At 49.1% G+C, this 25052-nt stretch overlaps 1 protein-coding gene across 3 annotated transcripts in view; it reads left to right on the forward strand.

Moving 5' to 3' along the window:
• Nucleotides 1–16364, forward strand: part of ARID1A (AT-rich interaction domain 1A) — a gene marked incomplete at its 5' end in the record, with an annotated part of 70177 nt that extends 53813 nt beyond the window's left edge. The window contains 13 exons of one of the 3 annotated variants that reach the window (XM_079698125.1): nt 254–566; nt 2234–2379; nt 2467–2576; nt 3761–3970; nt 6614–6821; nt 8291–8423; nt 8598–8773; nt 9089–9239; nt 9327–9473; nt 9558–9654; nt 10130–11015; nt 11381–11511; nt 13261–16364. In XM_079698125.1, coding sequence (XP_079554251.1) covers nt 254–566; nt 2234–2379; nt 2467–2576; nt 3761–3970; nt 6614–6821; nt 8291–8423; nt 8598–8773; nt 9089–9239; nt 9327–9473; nt 9558–9654; nt 10130–11015; nt 11381–11511; nt 13261–14991 — 4439 coding nt within the window. In that variant the 3' untranslated portion in view covers nt 14992–16364. The remainder of the gene's footprint in view (nt 1–253; nt 567–2233; nt 2380–2466; nt 2577–3760; nt 3971–6613; nt 6822–8290; nt 8424–8597; nt 8774–9088; nt 9240–9326; nt 9474–9557; nt 9655–10129; nt 11016–11380; nt 11512–13260) is intronic. The other 2 variants (XM_079698127.1, XM_079698126.1) reach the window with 2 other exon arrangements.
• Nucleotides 16365–25052: the final 8688 nt, after the last annotated feature.

The raw sequence follows: 25052 nt of genomic DNA on the forward strand, positions 1-25052 counted from the left end.
GAGGGGACGACTGAGGCCTGCCTTTAAATACTCCTGGCCCCACCCCCCACCCCCCCACTTTTTTTGTTTTTAAATGGATCATGAAGTTTTGTTGTTGTTGTTTAAAGAGACCATGAAATTGGTCTCTTTCCAGACCAAATATTGAACGATTCCCATTGCTTGTTATCTTTGGAGTTTTAGAGTTGACTGTTATTAGTGAGTTGCTAGTGAGTCACTAACCAAGTCTCTGCATCTTCTCTCCTTCCCCTCCCAGGAGGCTACCCCAGGCAGCCAAACTATAATGCCTTGCCCAATGCTAACTACCCCAGTGCAGGCATGGCTGGAAGCATGAACCCTATGGGTGCTGGAGGTCAGATGCATGGGCAGCCTGGCATCCCACCTTATGGCACACTCCCTCCAGGGAGAATGAGTCATGCCTCCATGGGCAACCGGCCTTATGGCCCTAACATGGCCAATATGCCACCTCAGGTTGGGTCAGGGATGTGTCCCCCACCAGGGGGCATGAACCGGAAAACTCAAGAAACTGCTGTCGCCATGCACGTTGCTGCCAACTCTATCCAGAACAGGTAAGGCCTGGGAAGTGAAGAGGGAGGGTGTCAGTGCTAGGAAACTCGTTGTAGAGTCATTTAGGCTGTTGAGATACTTCTGGACCTAAATCATGTTATCTTGGTAAATATGCATTTTATTGAGAGCTCTTTAGAAAACCAGGTTTCTTTACAGTGAAAAATACAGCAGAAATGCTGATTTGTAAGCATCTTAGATTGGAATCAAATTTCACATGACCAGATATCATATGTAAAGAACTTTGTAAAGTATACATTATTTTGATTAGTAAAATAAGTCTTCAGAGTTTATTTCTTCTGCCAGTCTAGCTTCTTGGTTTCCAAAAGGATATTTTTTTTAATGCAATTTTATTTATTTGTTTATTTATTTTTGGCTGCATTGGGTCTTTGTTGCTGCCCGTGGGCTTTCTCTAATTGTGACAAATGGGGGCTACTCTTCGTTGCAGTGCCCGGGCTTCTCACTGTAGTGACTTCTCTTGTTGCAGAGCATGGGCTCTAGGCACGCGGGCTTCAGTAGTTGTGGCACGTGGGCTCAGTAGTTGTGGCTTGCGGGCTCTAGAGTGCAGGCTCAGTAGTTGTGGTACACGGGCTTAGTTGCTCTGCAGCACGTGGGATCTTCCCAGACCAGGGCTCGAACCCGTGCCCCCTGCACTGGCAGGCGGATTCTTAACCACTGCGCCACCAGGGAAGCCCTCCAAAAGGATTTTTAATGATTCACATGATTTGGATCTACGATGTAAGAAATGGAGGGTGGTGAGGTTATGGTTTGCCATTTCTCCTACTCTACTGTGTGGTCCTGTGTATTTGACTCTGGTGCAAAAGTGCAGAAGGCTCATGTGATTTGGTTTAATGACTTCAAGATTCATCTCTTCCTTGGCCACTGACTTCAGTGACTGTGATTCTACTGTTTTTGAAGACTGTCTGTGTACCCCATTGTTGGTGCCTACAGTTCTTAAAGTGACTCTTACTGGGATGTTGATGAACCACGGTAGAATAGGGTGATTGACTGTAAAGAGGTGGATTTTGTAGTACTTCAGAATGAGGGAAGCACAAAGTTTGCAGTAGACCCATCAAGAAAGAATGCAAAGGGGAGTTCCCTGGTGGCGTAGTGTTTAGGATTCTGGGCTTTCACCACCATGGCCGTGGTTCAGTCCCTGGTCAGGGAACTGAGATCCTGCAAGCCATGCAATGCAGCCAAAAAATAAATAAATAAGCGTTTTTGGGGGTATAATTTTAAAAATAAAATAAAATAAAAAGAATGCAAAGCCCCTCCAGGTGCCATGCTAGAGTAATAAAATTGAGCATTTAATCTAGGCCTTTTGCCATAGTGAGGGCCCTTAAATGGAAACACAGCTTGACTTTGGAGATGCCTTAAAAGGAGGCAGTATTTAAGAGACACCGTAAGACTCCATTCTTCAAGGAGTGTACCCTTTAAAGTTGAGCTATGATTTCCTTTTGGGAGCTTGCACCCTCTTAGAACCGTTTGTGGGTAGTAGAAGATAAGAATATCTCTGTGCATGGTTGTGGTTTGCAGGAGCCATAAACTTTTTCCTTGTAAGCCTAACTAGATGATCTTGGCTCACACAGCCCTATTTAGCTCAAGTCCCAATCTGAAAGCTTAGTGTCTCTAACTCTTGTCTCTCTCTCACACTTTGCATCTTCTTCCTCAGGCCACCAGGCTACCCCAATATGAATCAAGGGGGCATAATGGGAACTGGACCTCCCTATGGGCAAGGGATTAATAGTATGGCTGGCATGATCAACCCTCAGGGACCCCCATATCCCATGGGTGGAACCATGGCTAACAATTCAGCAGGTAAGTCCTAGTCATTGTTCAGCCCAGGGATTTCTTCCAAAGTGATCTTCATGTCGCAAACCTGTTGGACTTTTTTCTCTTTTATAGGGATGGCAGCCAGCCCAGAGATGATGGGTCTTGGGGATGTCAAGTTAACTCCAGCCACCAAAATGAACAACAAGGCAGATGGGACACCCAAGACGGAATCTAAATCCAAGGTAATGATTTATATCTTGACCCCTCAACTTTCTGTCCCATCCTTTCAGTGATAGGAAGAAAAAGAAGAGAGGGTGATTAGATTCCAGCCTTTTATGACACCAACTAGATAATCTTGGAAAAGGGTGCTGTCGCCTCTTCTTACCATGAAGGGTCCCAGGATAATAGTTCATCACTGGATTGGGTTTGAGTTAGCCTAAGGGGTCCTAACGTAAGTAACATGTTCTCACAGCTGTCTGATATGGAGGAAACGCCAGACCTGCAGAGTAGAATTCTCTGCACTGCTCTCTCTGAAACTGTGACCCCTGTCCTTATGCATTGATAGATGGTGTATGCCATGGGGGACTAGTTCTTCTCTTCCTGGACCTTACTCAGAACAGCAGGAATGGTTGGTGCCCTACGTTCTATAAAGTGGGAGACTAGGCAGGTGGGGTTTTGGGTCCTTGGCCTCTCTTAGCTTGGTCCTGAGTGTGCTCTTGGTTGGGCTGTGTGGCATTCTGGGGACCTGCTCAGTATTCAAGTCATTTAAAATATTTCGGCCCTTTGTCATACCTCATTTTCCCTATCTTATAAAGTAGGGGAAATAAAAATCATAGCTGCCACCTCTTGTGGACATTCACCTCTGGCTTCTAGACCCTTTTAGTCATCCTCATGTCTTGGATAGGATATCCAAAGCCATTCAGGCAGGACCCTTCCTTTCTTGAGAGGAGGAAGAGTTGGTTTTCATTTTAGTCAGTTGTCTCAAGGTCATGTTTTGTGTTTCTTGAGTTCTCTGAAACAGTCTGTAAAAGTGTGTCCGGGCTCCTGGGCAGTAGTATGGGAGTAGTGACATTGATGTCAGGTGGACAGGGTTTGACTCTCAGTCCTGCTGCTTAAAAGCTGTGAGATCTTAGGCATGGCCTCCTTGTGCCTGCTACCTTATCTTTTAAGAGAAGGATAATTTATGATACTTAATGTGCAAAGGCCTCTAGCACAGCACTCAATACATAACACATAGGCAGTGTTAGCTTTCTTTCTTTACAGGAACGTCTAGCTCCCTTTTGTTTTTTGTGAAGGCAGTGCAGATGTTAGTGACCACCCCAGAATGAGAAGCTTTACCACTGCCCTAATCAAAGGGATTTCTAAGACCCCTAGCATAGGCTTTGAATCTGACCAGTTCCTAAGAATCTTGACCTGCCCCTTTCAGAAATCCAGTTCTTCTACTACAACCAATGAGAAGATCACCAAGTTGTATGAGCTGGGTGGTGAGCCTGAGAGGAAGATGTGGGTAGACCGTTATCTGGCCTTCACGGAGGAGAAGGCCATGGGCATGACAAATCTGCCTGCTGTGGGTAGGAAACCTCTGGACCTGTACCGCCTCTATGTGTCTGTGAAGGAAATTGGTGGATTGACTCAGGTGAGTGCCTGGCACTTGGCTTCCCCTGTGGTTTCAACAAGCCTCTCTCTAGGTACTCAGTGGCATCACTGGTGCCATGCATCCCACAGGCACATCACCCTCTCCTGCTGCTCTCTGAGTCACATACTGACAGACCAGGGAGCTCGGGCCTTCCAGAAGATAAGGCAAAGGGAGGAGGCTGAGACCTCCGTGGGTAGTGTAAAGTATTAGCATTAACTTACCATGTGTCCGGAGTCCCCCTGGGTTGCAAAAATCGGGCAAGTCTGTGGGCATTCTGATTCCATGGCATTGGAGTAGTAGACAAGGGCAAGGTTCAGAGATGGGTCTGGTTTTGAATTCTTTCTTAGCCACTTACGATATATGTGACCTTAATCAAGGTGTATAACTACTCTGAGCCCTCGTTTTGCTCATTTGTAATGTAGGGACAGTGTGTATCCTGTTAAGACTGTCGAAAGCTGGGGATAAACAAAGCTTTCAGCAAGATTTCTGCCACATAAATTGGTCTACAAGGTGGTACAAAGGAAGCCAGAGTAGTTGTTGATCCTTTCATTCTAGGAAGCTTCCCAATGGAGATGAGATTTCAGGAGCTATTAAATAGAAATAGTTTATGAAGGAAGAAGTAGGTGGGAAATTGTGTTTAGTCACTCTGTATGGGAGACTTAAGTGATTGGGTTAATCTCCACTGGAAACCTCTGAACTGAGCACCACCCTGAGCCTTGCGCCTGCCCTAATAAGTTATATCTTTGTTTTACACTCAGCCCAGGAGTCAAAACAGGTGAGGCAACGCTGGCAGACAGCCCACTGTGCCTTGCAAACTTTCCTCCTATGTATATTCTGTAGTCATCATACCAGGAGCCTGCTATTGGATCTGAGTGTGTGGCTGAGCTCAGGGGGAGGCGTCGTGGGGAGGGGTGTATTCCAAACCTTCTAAATCAGAAGAGAAAACAGCTGTCACCAGCAGAAAAGAAAATGATTGGAATGAAGCCAACCAACAGTCAGTTATGAATTCCTTCTCCCTCAGGCTTTGTTCCCCTCCCCCACAAAAGGAAAACAAAATAAAACAAGACACGTGCACACCACCACATAATGAGCGTGGGAAGCCGAGCCACAGCAGGCTTCTGAGGTGACCCTGGGTTCATTCCTGCCATTCTCCCTGGTATTGAGCTCTTGTAGTCAGGGCTCTTGTACCTGTAGGGAAAGGAGGCATTGGGTTAGGTTTGGCAAACTGTTGATTGGGATTCACTGGACCTAAGATGAGGTATAGAGGGAATCCCAAAGCCTGGGTCTGTCTTCTCGTTTGCAAAAGGTTGCCAACCTTTTAGATGCAGTGATGTGATTGAACTCTAAAGACAGAGTTCAGAGGAGAAAGAGTGATGTTACAAGTTAGTTTGTGAAGGCTCCAAGAAGGAAAAAGATGAGTCCTGAGCTTTTCTGAAGGATTAGTAGGGTTTAGGGTAGAGGGCGGTGGGGCGGGGGGGCATTCCAGTTGACTGGCCCAGATGGCATGCTGATGGGAAAGAGTCTGGAGTATACCCTACCAGTGCCACCTCCAGCCTTCAAGCATCTGCTCAGATATTCCCTGCTCTAGGAAGTGTTCATCGAGGTTGTTCCTTTCTTTGCTTCCTTATCACTCTTCTCTGGTGTCACAGGTACCAGACCAGCAGGTATCAAAACATATTGAACTCCTTGTGGATTGGGACTGGAAAGCCAGTGTTTCTAGCCTTGAGAGACAGGCTTATCACATGGTGGATGAATAAACATAAGAATACAAGAAGGGGACTTCCCTGGCGGTCCAGTGGTTAAGACTCTGCGCTTCCACTGCAGGGGTCATGGGATCCATCCCTGGTTGGGGAACTAAGATCCCGCGTGCCACGCAGCGCAGCCAAAAAAAAGGAATACGTGAAGAAGGAGACCTGCCTGGCTAAAGCAGACAGACCAAGTGTAGGGACTGGGGGACTGGTCTTGATCAGTGTGTGCTGAAGCTGAGGAGAGGAGGCAGAACTGTAGGCCGGCTGCTGGGAAGGGGCAAAGAAGTCATAGGGTCTGAAGCATCTCCCGGACAATCAAGACAGTAACTGCTGAGGGAAAGGGGCTTGTAGTTATATGTCATTGAGATGCAGGGAGCAGTGACGCAGAATATCAAATTTGGAAGGAGCCCCACACTGAGAAAAAAAAATCAGATATGAAAACCCCCAGTTTGACAAAGTAAAAGTCAAGCAGGGTGGTCGTTGATATTGCCACACGTCTTCATTTTATAAAATGTTAGTTTTTATCAGTGCATTTAAAATATGATTTGGATCTGATGGTGATTTGCACATCATTTCTCAGCAGTACAGTTGTGTAAAGCAAAGCCCATACCTTCTGAATTCCATTCTCTCTAATAGTGGTGTAAAGTTTGCCCTATTTTGAATAAGCACTGTCTGACAGTTGCAGTGATGTGTGGATAAAACCTGCTGAGGGTAGACGGAAGCCATGGATTTAATGTTTATTGTGGACTCTCCACCAAGCAAGGTTAACTTCTGTGGTTAACTGAGAACTGTGATATCACAAGATGAGTACCTGGTAGCCTGATGGGGTTTGGGGTATGTGGGCAGGAAGACCAGATGGAAGATATACCCCCAACTCTTCTGGTTGGTTGTACAGGTCAACAAGAACAAAAAATGGCGGGAGCTTGCGACCAACCTCAATGTCGGCACCTCAAGCAGTGCTGCCAGCTCCTTGAAAAAGCAGTACATCCAATGTCTCTATGCCTTTGAGTGCAAGATCGAACGGGGAGAAGACCCTCCCCCAGACATCTTTGCAGCTGCTGATTCCAAGAAGTCCCAGCCCAAGATCCAGCCTCCCTCTCCTGGTAAGGATTGGGTGAGCAGCCTCACCAAGGCTCACCCTTCAAGGGTAGCATTCAATGGACTTGACACGGGGAGTGGGAAGGGTAAGCTGGGACGAAGTGAGAGAGTGGCACGGACATATATACACTACCAAATGTAAAATAGATAGCTGGTGGGAAGCAGCCGCATAGCACAGGGAGATCAGCTCGGTGCTTTGTGTCTACCTAGAGGGGTGGGAGGGAAGAGATATGGGGATATATGTATATGTATAGCTGATTCACTTTGTTATACAGCAGCAACTAACACAACATGGTAAAGCAATTATACTCCAATAAAGATGTTTAAAAAAAAATGAAAAAAATAAAAGGGTAACATTCAAGGGTCCAGGTTCCTTATTCACCAGTGCCTGCCACCAAGGATGTGTGCTTTGCCCTGTCCTACCACAGAGCTTAACAGGTTGGCAGACTAAAGAACGGGCAGTGGCGACTCCCTTGGGAGATAGTTTGCAGCAGCCCTTAAGTTTTAATTTTCATTGTGCACCTGGCATCTTGCCAAATGTTTGTAAACTAGTGAGTGGGAGGGACACCAGAGGAGTCGGGAAATCTGACAAATAGCAGTGAGGCAGGGCCATCTGGGAGCTTTGGCTCACTGATGTCAGCGCCTTAGAATGCAGCTCAGACTAGAGCCCTGAATTCCCCAGGGAGCTGAGATGGTAATGAATGGGAAGGAGGGGGTGGGGAGGGAACATGAATGGAGCTCTCTGCTGGGAGTGCCTCTGCCCACCCTCCTTTCTGAGAGGAGGACCGGGCCTGGACAAGCATGGGGAGGGAAGAAGGCCAGGGCTCCTAGAAGGTGGGTGTAAACACATGCGCCCTGGTGTTGACCTCTGAGGGTATAGTGAGTGCCTGAGATGACTCATCAGCTGGGGAGGCCTAATCAGTGGGATATCTGCTGCTGGGAATGGTAGCTAATGGAAACATTAATTATGGGAAGTTCTGTGCTCATCAGCTTAAGGGAACATTTGAAACTGCACAGTGACACTGGTTAGATGCTTGAGAATAGGAGTTCCTAGGCTCCTGCAGTGTTCTCCAGGTTTGGGGCAAGATGGAGCCTCCCCACCCAGCATTCCAGGGCCTCTTACTGGGAGCTTGTGTACCAGCATTACAAGGTGTAATAGGTTAGGTAGGGTCCTTGGGGGAAGTAAAGAAAAGTAGTCAGGGAAGCGGACAGACTCAAGGAATCACCAGCCTGTTGATGGCATTGCCACACCACTCCTGGTCTCCAAATGTGAACAGCAGCAAAAAGCGATAGCGCTCTCAGATTTCCTTCTTTATTACTGGCCTTGCAGATCCTCTCTTGAGAAGGGTTATTCAGGTCTTAAAGAATCCTAGTTCTAGCCTTATAACGATCTGCTTCAAAGAGATCCTAGGGCATTTGTGTGTTGCTGTGAGAGTTAAACACTTTCCTGCTCACCCTGCATCTCTGTCTACAGCGGGATCAGGGTCAATGCAGGGGCCACAGACACCTCAGTCAACCAGCAGTTCCATGGCAGAAGGGGGAGACCTGAAGCCACCAACTCCAGCATCCACACCACACAGCCAGATCCCCCCCTTGCCAGGCATGAGGTAAGGCCTGGAGCAGGGACAGGTGGTTTGGGGGATCCTGGACAGAAGTGCATGAGCTCCTATGCAGCCCAGGGCGGTCCCTGCTCTGCCTGTCCAACCAGTGACTCCCATGTGCCTTGCATTATCGGAGGAATTTCTTTATTTGGGGTCTAATTGGCTTTCCTCACTCTGGAGCAGGAGCAATTCGGTCGGGATCCAGGATGCCTTTCCTGATGGAAGTGACCCCACATTCCAAAAGCGGAATTCCATGACTCCAAACCCTGGGTACCAGCCCAGTATGAATACCTCTGACATGATGGGGCGCATGTCCTACGAGCCAAATAAGGATCCTTATGGCAGCATGAGGAAAGGTGACCAACTGCTGTTGGCCTTACGTCCTTGAAGACAGGGGAATTGCAGGGGCGGGGGATAGTCTTGAGAGTGATTGAAGGTTTCTTGTCCAGCCATCCTCCCTTCTTGTCTCCCTCTCCCTGGCCTCACCTTGTCATCCCTTTATAAGTATGTCTTCTTTGCTGGTTGGGGCCATTTTAGATATCTGTTAAAGACCTGTTAGTTGGAACAAACCTGAGCTCTGAAGAGGGCCTGGGTCTTTGGGGCAGGCAAGGTGTAGGCTGCTAGGCCTCCTGACCAACCAGTTTGCTCACCGTCTGCCCTTTTGCTCTTAGCTCCGGGGAGTGATCCCTTCATGTCCTCAGGTCAGGGCCCTAACGGCGGGATGGGGGACCCCTACAGTCGAGCTGCCGGCCCTGGGCTGGGAAATGTGGCAATGGGACCGCGACAGCACTATCCCTATGGAGGTCCTTATGACAGAGTGAGGTAAGCACGCCCCACCTCCCACCCGCTGTCCCGCACCAGCACCCCACAGCTGTCACGGACTCAACCTGCTTCTCCAATATTGTTTAGGACGGAGCCCGGAATAGGACCCGAGGGAAACATGGGCACTGCAGCCCCACAGCCGAATCTCATGCCTTCCAACCCAGACTCGGGGATGTATTCTCCTAGCCGTTACCCCGCGCAGCCGCAGCCGCAGCCGCAGCCGCAGCCGCAACGGTAAGTAAAGCCTGGTCTCAGTGCCACGGTGGCTCAGGCTTCCCCACTTCCCACCCTGATCCTCTGTTTCTCTCCTTCCTGCAGACATGATTCCTATGGCAATCAGTTCTCCGCTCAAGGCACCCCTTCCAGCAGCCCCTTCCCCAGCCAGCAGACCACGATGTATCAGCAGCAGCAGCAGGTGAGGAGGGTAGCGGGTGAGCTGACACACAGGTTCCCCCGAGAGCCAGTTAGAAGGCTAAGTCGTGCAGTCTGTGAAGCCCACTTTAGATTCTTTGGTGTTCCTCTCCCACCCCGATGGCCGGTTCTGTCTGAAGAGCCAGGCCCTCAGTCTCTTCCCTGTTTGGGGTCTAGTCCCGTCTCTAGTTCTCCAAAAGGGTTAGAAACAGGCCTTATTTTGATTTTTGAACTTTTCCACATTTTTCTACTTAGAGTAAGGGAGAGCCAGAGGGAATAGAGAATGATTCTTGCTTTCAGAAACAACTTCAAAAGATAACTCATAAAGGTGATTCCTTTGTTCCCTTGGAGTCTGTGTCCTCCCTTCCAGAGGGGCAGAAGTAAGCCCAGCAGGTGTCTGGTGTAGCATCTGGGCAGCTGTGGGGCTTGTGTCCCTGAGTGCAGAGTATTAACCTTTCCTCTGCTTGTCCCCGTCTTAGAATTACAAGCGGCCGATGGATGGCACATACGGCCCTCCTGCCAAGCGGCACGAAGGGGAGATGTACAGTGTGCCCTACAGCACGGGGCAGGGGCAGCCCCAGCAGCAGCAGCTGCCCCCAGCCCAACCCCAGCCTGCCAGCCAGCAACAAGCTGCTCAGCCTTCCCCTCAGCAAGATGTGTACAACCAGTATGGCAATGCCTATCCTGCCTCTGCTGCTACTGAGCGCCGACCAGCAGGCGGCCCCCAGAACCAGTTTCCATTCCAGTTTGGCCGAGACCGTGTCTCAGCACCCCCTGGCTCCAGTGCCCAGCAGAACATGCCACCGCAGATGATGGGCGGCCCCATACAGGCATCGGCTGAGGTTGCTCAGCAAGGCACCATGTGGCAGGGGCGTAATGACATGACCTACAGTTACGCCAACAGGCAGAGCACGGGCTCTGCCCCGCAAGGCGCTGCCTATCATGGCGTGAACCGAACAGACGAAATGCTGCACACGGATCAGAGAGCCAACCATGAAGGCCCATGGCCTTCCCATGGCACACGCCAGCCCCCATATGGTCCTTCTGCCCCCGTGCCCCCCATGACAAGGCCCCCTCCATCCAACTACCAGCCCCCACCAAGCATGCAGAATCACATTCCTCAGGTATCCAGCCCTGCTCCCCTGCCCCGGCCGATGGAGAACCGCACCTCTCCTAGCAAGTCTCCGTTCCTGCACTCCGGGATGAAGATGCAGAAGGCAGGTCCCCCAGTACCTGCCTCACACATAGCACCTGCCCCTGTGCAGCCCCCTATGATCCGGCGGGACATCACCTTCCCACCTGGCTCTGTGGAAGCCACACAGCCTGTGCTGAAGCAGAGGAGGCGGCTCACGATGAAAGACATCGGTAAGGAGACCTCCTTGATTGGGTTGCTTAATCTGCCTCTTTACATCTTGCTCATTGTTCTCTCTCCATCCTGATGTTCTGGATGAATTAAAATCTGGTCCAGTGTTGACTAAAGTAGAACCAAAGAACTTTGGGTAAGGAAGAAATCAGCTGATGTCAGGCTTTACTAAAGGAATTGCCACACAGTGATGTCCTAAGAGAGCCTAGAAGCCGTGAGGGGCAGATGTGTGTCCTCTCCTAGATTGGAACTGCCTCTCACCATGTGTTCTCTTCAGAGTAGCCTGACGGATGAGCCAGCTCTGGGGTGGGGGGCGCCTCCTGCCAACCTGGGCTTGGTGGATGGACGACGTGGAGGTTTATTTCAGGAACACCGGAGGCATGGCGGGTAATGATGTCCCTCAAGTCTGGGCTGCTGGCAGAGAGCACGTGGGCATTAGACACCATTAACATCCTGCTGTATGATGACAACAGCATCATGACTTTCAACCTCAGTCAGGTGAGTACAGGTGCCTGGGAAAGATTGGGAGGGCCTGGGATCTTCTTGAAGTAGATGATGCTAAGTGACCAGGGAATTAAGCCATCCCTGGCCAACATGGTCTCCTTTCTCTCACTTGCTGTCTGATACCTTCTATGCCAGTACTTTGCCACCAGCCACGGGCCTAGAATACTGAGAACAATAATTGTGTAATTTAGTCAATCAGGATTGACTTCAAAGGGGGAAACTTGTTGGTATTGGTAAGAAATGCAGATTCTGTTGATGTCAGTGAGGACACCATATTTTTTAGACTACCCAGAAGAACCTGTGGTCTCTGTCAGTGAGTAGAGCAGTTTCTTTATTTTCCCTTTCTTTCTTCATCCACTCCAAATAGAAGAGGTCTTTCTTGATCCCATTTTTCCTAAGGTGTAGAATGGGAAGTGTAAAGAAGTGCACGCTGCTGGGCGGGGGCTGGGGGGGCAGTTAAAGCAGAGGTGGTTTTCCAGACCTTTTCTCCATAGACACGCACCTGGAGTTTTCTCAGCTGGGAAGAGTTTCTGCCTCACTATCCTACTCTTTCTTTTGATCATCCTCAGCACCCACGAGCCCATCTGTTAAGGAGTTGACTAGGGGGGCACTGTTATTAATACTTCCCATTTACTGTGCCCTCACTTTGTGCTAGGTACTTCATATTTTCTTTTGTGTCATCCTCACTGCAGCCTTCTGAGGCAGATGTGGCCTCTTAGAGATGAGTAAATAGGCTCAGAGTCTTATCTTTGCCCAGGTTCACACAGCTGTTAGCAGTCTTTCTGAATCCAAAGCCTGCTTCCCATGAGAAGGAAAAGGAACAAATATTGATTGAGCAATTTCCATAAGCCAGGCACTTGACATATTCCATTTAGACGTTAGAACAACCCTGTAAAGTTTAGGAATGTGCATCATTTTCAGTGGAAAGATAGGAAAGCTACAGCTCAGAGAGTTTAAATCATACAGATAGTTCCTGGAAAAGCCAGAATGCAAACCTGGATCTTTTTTTAAGTCTAAAGCCCTATTTTTTTCCTTTCTGCTATACTTTTTAGCCAGAGATTAATCTGACTGGAGATTAATGTTTTCTGCTAGGAGTAGTAAATGGCCTGTACAGGATCTAAGCTGACATTTGCGTCTGTCTAGCACCAGCTTGGAACAGTGTTTAGAGAATATAAGCGTCATCCCACTCATTATGTTACATGATGCACAGAGGTCCAGCCTCCTGGAAAAGTTGGGGAGCTTGGGGAAGAGAGCGAATGAACATCTGTCCACCCTGCATTGCGTTGGAAGGTGTTATCCCACCATGCCTAGCCTTGGGCTCCACTTGGCAGTGGAATGTAGAGAGTGTCCTAAGAGGGACAATGGCAGTGACCAACGGGTAGGAAACTGGGCCTGGTGAAGAGAAGCAGAAATTGGTTGAGAAAGGTGAGGGTGAGAGGTGGGTGGCACTGGTAGGCGAGGTGCAGAGTGGCTGGTCAGTGATCCATCTGCTGAGGCAGGCTTGTGTGAAGATTGTTTGGGCAGAAGGGAGAATTTTGTGCTAAGCAGAGGAGAGTTCAAATGACTTGCTTTGTGGAGAGCCTTTGGGAAAGGAGAACTCTGACTCTCCCAGTGATAAAGACGCCTGACCTAGAAGGGAAGAGGGGAGATTAGATAGAAGACCTTGGCAGGCCTCTCAAGTCAAGGATTCTCTTCTTAGCCCACTTTTCTCCCTTAATTTATTTCCTTTTCTTTCTCTTCTAGCTCCCAGGGTTGCTAGAGCTCCTTGTGGAATATTTCCGACGTTGCCTGATTGAGATCTTTGGCATTTTAAAGGAGTATGAGGTGGGTGACCCAGGACAGAGAACACTACTGGACCCTGGGAGATTCAGCAAAGCGTCTAGTCCAGCTCCTGTGGAGGGGGAGGAGGAGGAAGATCTTCTAGGTCCTAAACTAGAGGAGGAAGAAGAGGAGGAAGTAATTGAAAATGATGAGGAGATGGCCTTTGCGGGCAAGGACAAAGCCGCCTCAGAGAATAGTGAGGAGAAACTGATTAGTAAGTTTGACAGGCTTCCAGTAAAGATCGTGCAAAAGAATGACCCGTTTGTGGTGGACTGCTCAGATAAGCTTGGGCGCGTGCAGGAGTTTGACAGTGGCTTGCTGCACTGGCGGATTGGTGGGGGGGACACCACTGAGCATATCCAGACCCACTTTGAGAGCAAAACAGAGCTGCTGCCTTCCCGGCCTCATGTACCCTGCCCACCAGTCACTCGGAAGTATGTCACAGCAGTAGAGGGTACACCAGGGACAACAGAGCAGGAGGGCCCCCCGACTGATGGCCCTCCAGAAAAACGGATCACAGCCACTATGGATGACATGTTGTCCACCCGGTCTAGCACATTGACCGAGGAGGGAGCTAAGAGTGTAGAGGCCACCAAGGAAAGCAGCAAGTTTCCATTTGGCATCAGCCCAGCACAGAGCCATCGGAACATCAAGATCCTAGAGGATGAACCCCACAGTAAAGATGAGACCCCACTGTGTACCCTTCTGGACTGGCAGGATTCCCTTGCCAAACGCTGCGTCTGTGTCTCCAATACCATCCGAAGTCTGTCATTTGTGCCAGGCAACGACTTTGAGATGTCCAAGCACCCGGGGCTGCTGCTGATCCTGGGCAAGCTGATCCTTCTGCACCACAAGCACCCGGAACGGAAGCAGGCGCCACTGACTTACGAGAAGGAGGAGGAGCAGGACCAAGGGGTGAGCTGCAACAAAGTGGAGTGGTGGTGGGACTGCTTGGAGATGCTTCGGGAAAACACCTTGGTCACACTCGCCAACATTTCGGGGCAGTTGGACCTCTCCCCATACCCCGAGAGCATTTGCCTGCCTGTCCTGGATGGACTCCTACACTGGGCAGTCTGCCCTTCAGCTGAAGCCCAGGACCCCTTCTCCACCCTGGGCCCCAACGCCGTCCTCTCCCCGCAGAGACTGGTCTTGGAAACCCTCAGCAAACTCAGCATCCAGGACAACAATGTGGACCTGATCCTGGCCACACCCCCCTTCAGCCGCCTGGAGAAGTTGTACAGCACCATGGTGCGCTTCCTCAGTGACCGAAAGAACCCGGTGTGCCGGGAGATGGCTGTAGTACTGCTAGCCAACCTGGCACAGGGGGACAGCCTGGCAGCCCGTGCCATTGCAGTGCAGAAAGGCAGCATCGGCAACCTCCTGGGCTTCCTGGAGGATAGCCTTGCTGCCACACAGTTCCAGCAGAGCCAGGCCAGCCTGCTCCACATGCAGAACCCGCCCTTTGAGCCAACTAGTGTGGACATGATGCGACGGGCTGCCCGTGCGCTGCTGGCCCTGGCCAAGGTGGACGAGAACCACTCGGAGTTCACGCTGTATGAGTCACGGCTGTTGGACATCTCGGTATCACCGTTGATGAACTCATTGGTTTCACAAGTCATTTGCGATGTACTGTTTTTGATTGGCCAGTCATGACAGCCGTGGGACACCTCCCTCCCTGTGTGCGTGTGCGTGTGTGGAGAACTTAGAAACTGACTGTTGCCCTTTATTTATGCAAAACCACCTCAGAATCCAGTTTACCCTGTGCTGTCCAGCTTCTCCCTTGGAAAAAAAGTCTCTCCTATTTCTCTTTCCTCTTCCTTCTCGCCCCTTCTTCCTCCCGATCTTTCTATTCCCTGTCCTCACTTTACTCCCCTCAGGACCCTGCCCTATTTGAAAAGACAAAGCTCTGCCTACATAGAAGACTTTTTTTATTTTAACCAAAGTTACTGTCGTTTACAGTGAGTTTGGGGAAAAAAAAATAAAAATAAAAATGGCTTCCCCAGTCCTTGCATCAAGGGGATGCCACATTTCATAATGTTTTTAATGGTTAAAAAAAACAAAAAAAAAAAACAAAAAAAAAAAAAGGAAAAAAAAAAACAAAAAAAACCCTGAAGGACAAAAATGGTGACTGCTGAACTGTGTATGGTTTATTGTTGTACATTCACAATCTTGCAGGAACCGAGAAGTTCGCAGTTGTGGACAAACCCTGTTCACTGGAGAGGCCTGTGCAGTAGAGTGTAGACCCTTTCATGTACTGTACTGTACACCTGATACTGTAAACATACTGTAATAATAATGTCTCACATGGAAACAAGAGAAAACGCTGGGTCAGCAGCAAGCTGTAGTTTTTAAAAATGTTTTTAGTTAAACGTTGAGGAGAAAAAAAAAAAAAGGCTTTTCCCCCAAAGTATCATGTGTGAACCTACAACACCCTGACCTCTTTCTCTCCTCCTTGATTGTATGAATAACCCTGAGATCACCTCTTAGAACTGGTTTTAACCTTTAGCTGCAGCGGCTGCGCTGCCACGTGTGTATATATATGACGTTGTACATTGCACATACCCTTGGATCCCCACAGTTTGGTCCCCCTCCCAGCTACCCCTTTATAGTATGACGAGTTAACAAGTTGGTGACCTGCACAAAGCGAGACACAGCTATTTAATCTCTTGCCAGACATCGCACCTCTTGGTGCGATGCTGTACAGGTCTCTGTAAAAAGTCCTTGCTGTCTCAGCAGCCAATCAACTTATAGTTTATTTTTTTCTGGGTTTTTGTTTTGTTTTGTTTTCTTTCTAATCGAGGTGTGAAAAAGTTCTAGGTTCAGTTGAAGTTCCTGATGAAGAAACACAATTGAGATTTTTTCAGTGATAAAATCTGCATATTTGTATTTCAAACAATGTAGCTAAAACTTGATGTAAATTCCTCCTTTTTTCCTTTTTTGGCTTAATGAATATCATTTATTCAGTATGAAATCTTTATACTATATGTTCCACGTGTTAAGAATAAATGTACATTAAATCTTGGTAAGACGTTTGTGAAGCTTTTTATTTTTAAACTGTTTAAAATCTTGACCCTTTTGGGAGTGTTGGGGAGCTAGTCCTGTTCTTGCGAGTCCCCCGTGGTATACTCTCTCCCTAAATGGTGGCATCCTGGACCCTGTCATTTCTGCACCATATTCACTTGACCTTCCACAGTCTAAGTCTGACTTTAAGAAAGCTCTAGAGATGATTTTACCTGCAGAAGAAGTTCTAGGCATAAAAAGCTTGTTAGCCTCTTGAAGTAAAGTGGGTTTAAGTAGCCAAAGAAATTGATGATACTCTAGGAAAAAACTTTTGGAAATAGTTGGCAAAGGGAGGATCTCCGTTTTTCTTAGAGATATTTAAAAAGACCATTATCTGGAGTCAGCCTCCAACTTAACCATTTATTTCGCCAGACCAGCTCTCTTCCCTGATTCCAGATCAGAGCATTCAGCTGCCTTTTAAAAAAAATCTTTAATCTATCTATCTGTTTATTTATGGCTGCGTTGGGTCTGTTGCTGCGCCTGGGCTTTCCCTAGTTGCGGCGAGCAGGGGCCACTATTCATTGTGGTGCGCGGGCTTCTCATTGCGGTGACTTCTCTTGTTGCAAAGCATGGGCTGTAGGCGCACGGGCTTCAGTAGTTATGGCTCATGGGCTCTAGAGCACAGGCCCAGTAGTTGTGGCGTGTGGGCCGAGTTGCTCCATGGCATGTGGGATCTTCCCGGACTAGGGCTCGAATTCGTGTCCCCTGCATTGGCAGGCAGATTCCTAACCACTGTGCCACCAGGGTAGCCCTCAGATGCCTTCTTGACATCTTTGCTTGAAAGTTTAATTTGAATATGCCTAAGATGCCCTGTCTTCCCCTAGAAACCTGCTTCTCCCATAGTTTTCTCAGGAAATGGCAACTCCATCGCTTGGCCAAAAACATCCTTGACTCCTTTCATTTCCACATCCAGTCTGTTAGCTCTCTTCAAAAAATAATCCTCAGTCCAGCTACTACCACTGTAGTTCAAGACACCATCATATCTTTCTTGAACTCAAAATATCCTCCAAACTGGCCTCCCTGCTTCTGCTTTTCCTGGTGGTTGAACCTATTTTCAACATAGCAACCAGAATGCTCCCTTTAAAACCTAAGATCAGAATCCTTCAGTGCTTCAGCCTTACTCTGAGTAAAAGTCCAGATCTTTGTAATGACCTACATGTCCCTCAGTTATCTATCTTATTGTTACCTCTTTGGTCTTCTCTCTTCCCCATTGCTTGTTCCACCATACAGAGCTGTTTCCACCTTGAGACCTTTGCACTTATTGTTCCCTCTGTCCAGAATACTCTTTCACCAGACAACGGCATGGCTCAAGTCCTCATCTCCTTCAGGTCTTTGCTCAAATATCAGCTCAGTGAATCTTTCCCTGGCCACCTTATTTAAAATAGCAATCTGGGACTTCCCTGGCGGTCCAGTGGTTGAGACTCTGTGCTTCCACTGCAGGGGGCACAGGTCCGATCCCTGGTTGGGGAAGCTCTGCATGCTGCGTGGTGCGGCCAAAAATAAATAAATAAAATAGCAATCTGTTCCCCTGCCTCATTTCCCTTCTCTGCTTGATTTTTCTTTATAGCACTTTTTACCATCTGGCTTACTGTATATTGTACTTACCTACTGTCTTCCACTGTAATTAATGTAAGTTCTCTGAGGGCAGGGGGTTTATTTGGTTCATTGCTATATCCCTGTCCTACAGAACAGCCTGGCACATAGTAGCCACTTACTAAGTAGCTGCTGAATGAAATGGTAGATGTTGGCCAGATGCAGTTACATTTATAAGGCTAATGTTGCAATATGTAGCTTCTCTATTCATCTCCTTCCTTAGGGAGACAATGGAGAAACCAGAAGCAGTAACAGAGAAAATGCTATTATTGTGGACACTTAGAAGCAAAACAAAACAAAAGGTTTCTATTGAGTACCTACTTGTGTACCAGACATAGTACATCAAATAATTCCACAACAGTCCCATGCCTGTGAGGTCAGTATTCTGGCTCCCATTTTACAGCTGAGGAAAGCAGCTTGTTTGAGCTCTCACACAAAGGTCCCCCTGACTCCAAGGCCCGTGTTCTTCCTAATACACCACACTCCACCTCCTTCCTGGGTTGGAGGACAACCAGGAGTAACTGGACCCAGCTGTGGAGCACAGCAGGCAAGATTCGTTTTTTGTTGTGTTTAGCATGAGGTAAAATTGTCCCAGGAATTTCAGTCAAGTGTTCATCAAACTAAGTGTGGTTGTTAATATTTGGGTCAGGGATAGGAATGAATAATTCATGCTTCTCCATTGAGAGAGGGGGAAATAGAGACAATTGGCTAACCTTTGTCAACTAAGATGCTTTCCTAGGACCCTTCTGGAAAAAACTAAATGGCAAGCTTTTCATATCTATATTTTGGTGAGTAATACTGCTATTGGCTATTTTTGCTCTGGGCTTCTGAAACTCCAATTTCTAGTCAAGAAACTGCATTTCTGGGCTGTGTGTGGAGCATTGCCTAGGAGTTTGGTTTCCTGGGTTCTTTTCATCTGCTCTCCTGCAATGCAGGAGGAGCCTAGCCTGGTGTCCAGTTTCTGACTGGAGTTACCGCAGGCCGCAGGCCGAAAGAGCTGCTAGCCACTGAGCTGTGAGTAATTTGCTTTTGAGAAGTAAATAGAACCTCGCCAGTAGAGAACCCAGGGGTGTGGCCAGTAAGCAGTTCTTTTCCCAGGCTCCTCCCTCCCCAGCCCCGCAAGTGACCGTAACCTTCTTTCAAGGCTGGAGAGCAGCCAAGTCCAGCCTAAACAATACTCTCAACTTCATTGGCTCTTTTGCCTTGCGGCCACTACCACCCCCAAGTGGCTAAGGCCCTTCCCACTGGGCCTCTCGGTGGGGTCAAGGTTTTCTAACTACTGAAAGGCAAACACCGAAGAAAGGGTGAAAAACACCTAGTATCCGTGGCCTTTAAATGATCAGCATTTGGCTCCTGAAATTGGGAGGAAGGGTGGGGTCCTTGTCCCAGGGTGGATGGGCATCCTCAAGTGATATGTATGGCCAGAGCCAAAAAGGATGCTTCTGGTAAATGTCCAAGACCTGATTGGTGCCACCCCTAGTTTCAGCATGGATTTAAGTGTCATCCAGCATCCTTGGAAACTGCCAACGAATGCCCACGAAAAGAATCCGCACGAAAAGAAGTAGCATAAAGTTTGGGTAAGGTACAGCTGCCTGTCATCACAGGCATTAGCCCTGCCTGCTAACAGCTGGCAGTGACAGAATCAGAGGCCAGTGTGCTCACTTTTGTCCCATAATGGCCTGGCCTCAAAGCCAAGATCAGGATCAGCTACTCCGTCATTCCCCTAAGATTAGGACCACGGAAAGTTTGGTGTCTGGAAACTGAGTTACTGAGAGATAGCCAAGGCCATCTCCAGATGTGGCAGCAGAGCAAGGCAGCTACAGAGAAAAATGAGTCGTCAGGTTGCTCCAGGGAAGTGAGTGCTCCATGAGAACTCCCAAACTTCCTTCACATCTTCAGTGGGAAAATCATTTGCTCCCCTTTTTGTTCAGGGAGTTGTAACAGCCCATCTTTTTAAAAAATAAAATATTTATTTATTTATTTTTGGCTGCATCAGGTCTTAGTTGTGGCATGCCGGATGTTTCATTGCGGCGCACGGGCTTCTCTCTAGTTGTGGCGTGCGTGCTCCAGAGCATGTGGGCTCTGTAGTTGCGGCACTCAGGCTCTCTAGTTGCGGTGCGCGGGCTTAGTTACCCCACGGCATGTGGGATCTTAGTTCCCCAATCATGGATTCAACCCGTGTCCCCTGCATTGGAAGGCGGATTCTTAACCACTGGACCACCAGGGAAGCCCCTAACAGCTCATGTTTATCAAGCTTTGTGCCAAGCACTATAAAATCCATAAGGTAGATGATATTATCATCTCCATGAGGACAAGGACTGTGTCTGTCTTGCTTAGTGTTACAGCCTCATCCCCGTCACATAGTAGACACTCCTATTTCATTGAAGAAATCAAAAAGATAAAACTGTAATTTAATGAAGGAAAGAGTAGGTAGGAGCTGTTAAGACTTTTCTCGGCATAGCCCGTAAAGACTCTTAGTTGTGTGGAAAAAAAAGGAAGAGAGGGAAAGAGGTAAACCTGAGAAAGATTCAAATACTGTGGGGTGGTAAAAAACAAAACACAACAAAACAGCCAGGGAGGCTGAAGACCTGAATTCAAATCCCACCTCTGCCCCTAGCTGTGTAATTTCAGGCCAGTCACTTCTTTCCGAGCCTTAGTTCCCTCATCCATAAAAATGCAGGTATCAGGTTAAACAAACGGATTTATTCACTAGTTCCTTACTGAGTACACACAATGTGCAAAGCATTGTTCTAAGTGCTGGTAACACTTTGGTGAACAAGGCCCCTGCTCTCATAGAGCTTACATTCCCTAAGAGGAAAACAGACAATGAAATGAGTAAAATTCATGGACAGGACAACCAGGTGATAATAAGTGCTGTGATGAAAGCAGAACAGGGTGGTGGGATAGTACAGAGTGGCAGTTGTGGCTGGGTAGACAGAGAAAGCTTCTCCAAGGAAGTGACATTTCAGCTGAGACCTGAGTATAGTGCGTTGGCCAAAGAGTCGTCGGCAGTGAAGCATTTCAAACAGGGGAAACAGCAAGAGCAGAGCCAGGCAAGTTCAGAAACAGAAATGCTGTCTCTTACATTCTAGGAGTCTAGAAACAGCAATGCACTGCTTACATTGTTTAATTTAGTCCGGGATTTGTATTATGAAACCGTTTCTTGGTGGTGTGGCATATTTGCTTCTTTATGGAAGTGGCTGGGCGGTGTAGAATCTTTTGGGAGCCCTGGGATACGTCCCTGTCTCTCCAGCTCTCCCACAGTGCTGGCCGCTCAGCTGGCTCCCTGTGTAGATGCAGGCTCCATTTTAGCTGCAGACTCTAAAAGCAGAGTGGAGAGAGCTGCCTCCTCCACTACTTACTCACAGCCTTGAAGGCCCAGAACCCCTCCCACCCCACCTAGTCCTCTTCCATTCTGACAAGCCAGAGCTTTGAGAGCACAAGATTCAGCTTCCTTGTTTTCCAGTTGGAGCAGCAGCCAGAAAATGAAACAGGAAACAGAGCGGAAGAGAAGGGGGGCGGGTAGTAGAGAAGGAAAGGAAGGAGAGATTGCAAGAAAGTAGAGCTGAAGAGATGGACAAAGTTCTACCTCTAAACGGTGACAGTTGAGCTTTTAAAAAACATTCTGATGTGTCAAAAGAGACCCCTGTCGTTTTTACGAACAGATTTTTGAGGGAATTTGGTGTGAACAGAGGGAACCTAAAGAATGCATGTCTTTTTCCCTTGTGAATTCACAAAGGAAGGATAGTTCATTTCTCAGTTTTGTCTCTGCAAACACAGTACTGCTTGGAGCCTCACAGACTTCCTAGAGATTCAAGCCACAACCTTAGGCCCCAGGCACGAGTGTGCCCCACGGCTCTGCCGATTCACTCACATCCCTCCGGAGCTGAGAACAAGGGTGTGTCACCGAAAACCCTGGGGTTCTAAACTCCATTTTTCCCCTTCTCCTTCAACACACCACAACTAAAACGTGATTTATCCACCTTACACACAACAAATACCTGAGGGCAGTTCAGGTCCCAGGGCCTGAAAGGAGCTATAAAGAATCAAAAGGCACACACCCTGGCCCCCAGAGAACTGCTGTGGGCTCGCTGTCTTCGCCTGGAGCGAGAGCAACCACCTCTTTTGTTCCCACCCACAGTAGTAGCTGTTGCGGAAGATAAAGCCCTCCCTCCGCCAGGGCTGTGGCCAGAGGCTAACCCAGACCCTAGCTTCGTTTGGAGGGCAGATAACTGAAACCACAGGCGGCTTTGGAATCCTGAGAAACGAGAAATCCACCAACGGAGAAGGATTTATTATCTATTTCCTTTAAGGAGGGTGCAAAGTTGTTCTAACAGTTTCCGTTACAGGGTTCCCAACCGGCCGCTCCTCCCGAACAGACAGTTCTGTTGAGTTAGCTTCTTTCTTTCTTCTGCTTTTTTGGGCCCACTTTCTACGAGAGAAACTGCTTGAGTAAGGAAGGAGAAAGGAGTCCTGGGGGGCGTTCTCTGAAGTTTGCTTCACCGCCCTCGTCAGTCACGGGAGGTGGGGCTGCGGGGTGCAACGGGAGCGAAGGTCCCGAGCAGCCGGAGGAGGGGAAAGTCGGGGGGAACCCCCACTTTCTTCACGCCCAGGACGCAGGGGTCCGCTCCTGGCCACAGAAACCCCAAGCAGGCTTTTCTTTCCCTTCAGAGAACAGCTATTGTGTTCCAGGCCCTGTATTGAGCTGTTGTTGCCTGACAGCAGGGAAAGTGCGGCTCTGCCTTCCGTTTAGAGGCCGCGGGGCAGCCCCCAACTCCGAGGGCCTTGGCCCACACGGGAACTCAGTGGATGTTTGTGGGGTGCAACTGGGGCAAGAGCACCGACTCGGAGACAGCAGCCACGGCGGACTAACTGAAGGCGGGGGGAAGGGGCTGAGGAACCCCTGGTGTCACCAAAGCGGGAAAGTGCCAAGGCGGAGGGGCGCGGAGGCTCCGGGTTACGCCATCCATACCCGGCTCGCCCGGACTCAACATGGCCGCCGCGGCCGGGGGCGGGGCAGCTCCGAGTCCCGGCAGGAGCGGGGCGGGGCCGCCATCAGCGGAGCCAGTACGCAGGCGCGGCCGCTCGGGGCCCCGGATGGAGGAGCTATGGTTCGGGCCCCGCCTGGGAGGTAGAGACCGGCGGGCGCTGGGGATGCGGCGCCAGCTTGGGAGCCTAGGAGTTCTGGGGGGAGGGAAGTTGTCAAACGGAGGCCGAGGGAAATGAGGCGGAGGCCGCCGAGAAGCGAGGAGCCCCGCCCCTCCGCCATAGCGGCCTCCCAGGGCCGCCTCTTCCGTTACAGCCTCCCGCCCTCCCCTGCCTTCCGGCCCTAGGCCGGGCCGGGCCTCGCCGGCCCCCTCGGGAGTAACCTCTGAGCCGTGGCCCCCTTGGGGAGAGGAGATGCCCAATCCCCGCTTGGGACTGTGTCCGAAAGGAAAGGGCTAGAACGGGCTTCGGACCCGGCTGGGCTGGCAGAAGGCGGCCCCTGCCTCGCGGCGGCCAGCAAGGCCTCTGGTCCTGAGGACCCTGGGTCCGAACACCACCACCCATCCCCCGCCGCCCCCGAGGATGTTAGTCTTACAGCCCAGGATATGAGTCCTGGGCTCCGATTCAACAGGTTTTCCTATCTGCTCAGATAGGGCCCTCCCTGCCCTAAGCATAGCCAGCAAGAGCATGCGCTGTTACTGGACAAGTCCTGGGCTGGGAGTTGGGAGACCCTGGTTGTAATTCTGGCTCTGAAAGAGCGCATCCCCTTTGGCAGGGGTGACGGCTGGTGGAAAGATTGATGTTTCAGACAAAAAAAACCCCGACATTCTCCTTAAATATAGCCTTGGGAGTGCCACTTGACCCCAGTGAGCCTCAGTTTCCACATCCATAAAATGGCGATGGTAATTACACAGGGTCTAATGAGATCTCTGATGTAAAAACTCTGGAGAGTTTTAGTACTCACCTCTCTGGGGCATATTTATCTCACGGGAAAATAGAGTAAAACTAGTTGCTCTGTAAGTGTCCTGCCAGTTCAGAGGGTCTGTGATTTCGTAAACGGGTTGTTGGGAAGTGAAGCCCGCAATTAGCTGAGAGGGAGAGCTCACTGGCTTTATTTTTGTTTTCACATGGTTTACCTGTGAACTAAGTGTAGGCTACAAGTCATCTGTGATCGCTGGGTCTAGAGCTTGACTCTGGAGAAAGGAAAGGAAGAATGGAAGCCTGGTGAAGAGGCAGAGGTGGGTTCCGTGCTTTTCTTTTTCCAACTCTTCTGCGTGTGGGTGGGAAATGAAGGAAGGGAAAAAGTGAATTCACCCTAGGATGGAGAACCAGCGGCCGTGTAAGGTTGGCTGTGCTTGTTTCTACGATTCCACTCGACTCGGCGAGTCAGATGTTGGCAGTGTTGGGGGGATTTCAAAAGCTTGCCTTTGAACTGAATTTTGATGAGCAAACCGGTGTGGCGTTTGTGGCCCCTCCCTTCCTCCAGGCCTCCTGGTGATGGAGTAAGCAACAGGCGCCCCCTTGTGCTGAGAGGAAAGAGAACTGTTGCTTATGGCCAGTTTTCTGGAGAAACTGTATTTTCCTGTGGCTTCTGTGACTTGGTCGTTTTGCTCTCAACATGAGATATGGTGGGAGGAGTACTTGGAGCAGGGATTTTATATCCAGAGCCAATGAACTGGTGAAGCCATATCCAGTGCTTACTACTTACACTCAATTAGAACACAGGCTTAAAATGCCTGTTTGTAGTGCTAGGCCCTGGGGATATAGTTGGGAGCAAGATAGACAAAGCCCCTGCCCTCATAAACAACCTAAATAAGCAATAGCAATAAAGACGACAAGGCAGAGTGTAATGAGAGCATATCACATAGTCTAGTGAGAGTCAGAGAATTCCAGAAACAAGTGATAACCTAAAGGTTTGATAGGTGTTAGCCAGATTGGAGAAGAAAGAAAAGTCTTCCAGGCCTCCCTGTTAATTTCTCAGTTCTAGTATTTTTTCCTTTAGGGTTAGTTCTTCACCCCAAGTTGATGAGCTGCCGCTGATGCTCTTGCCCTTCCTTCTGATTTCCGACTGGTTC

Source organism: Hyperoodon ampullatus (assembly GCF_949752795.1).
Source record: "Hyperoodon ampullatus genome assembly, chromosome: 2".
Lineage (NCBI taxonomy): Eukaryota > Metazoa > Chordata > Mammalia > Artiodactyla > Ziphiidae > Hyperoodon > Hyperoodon ampullatus.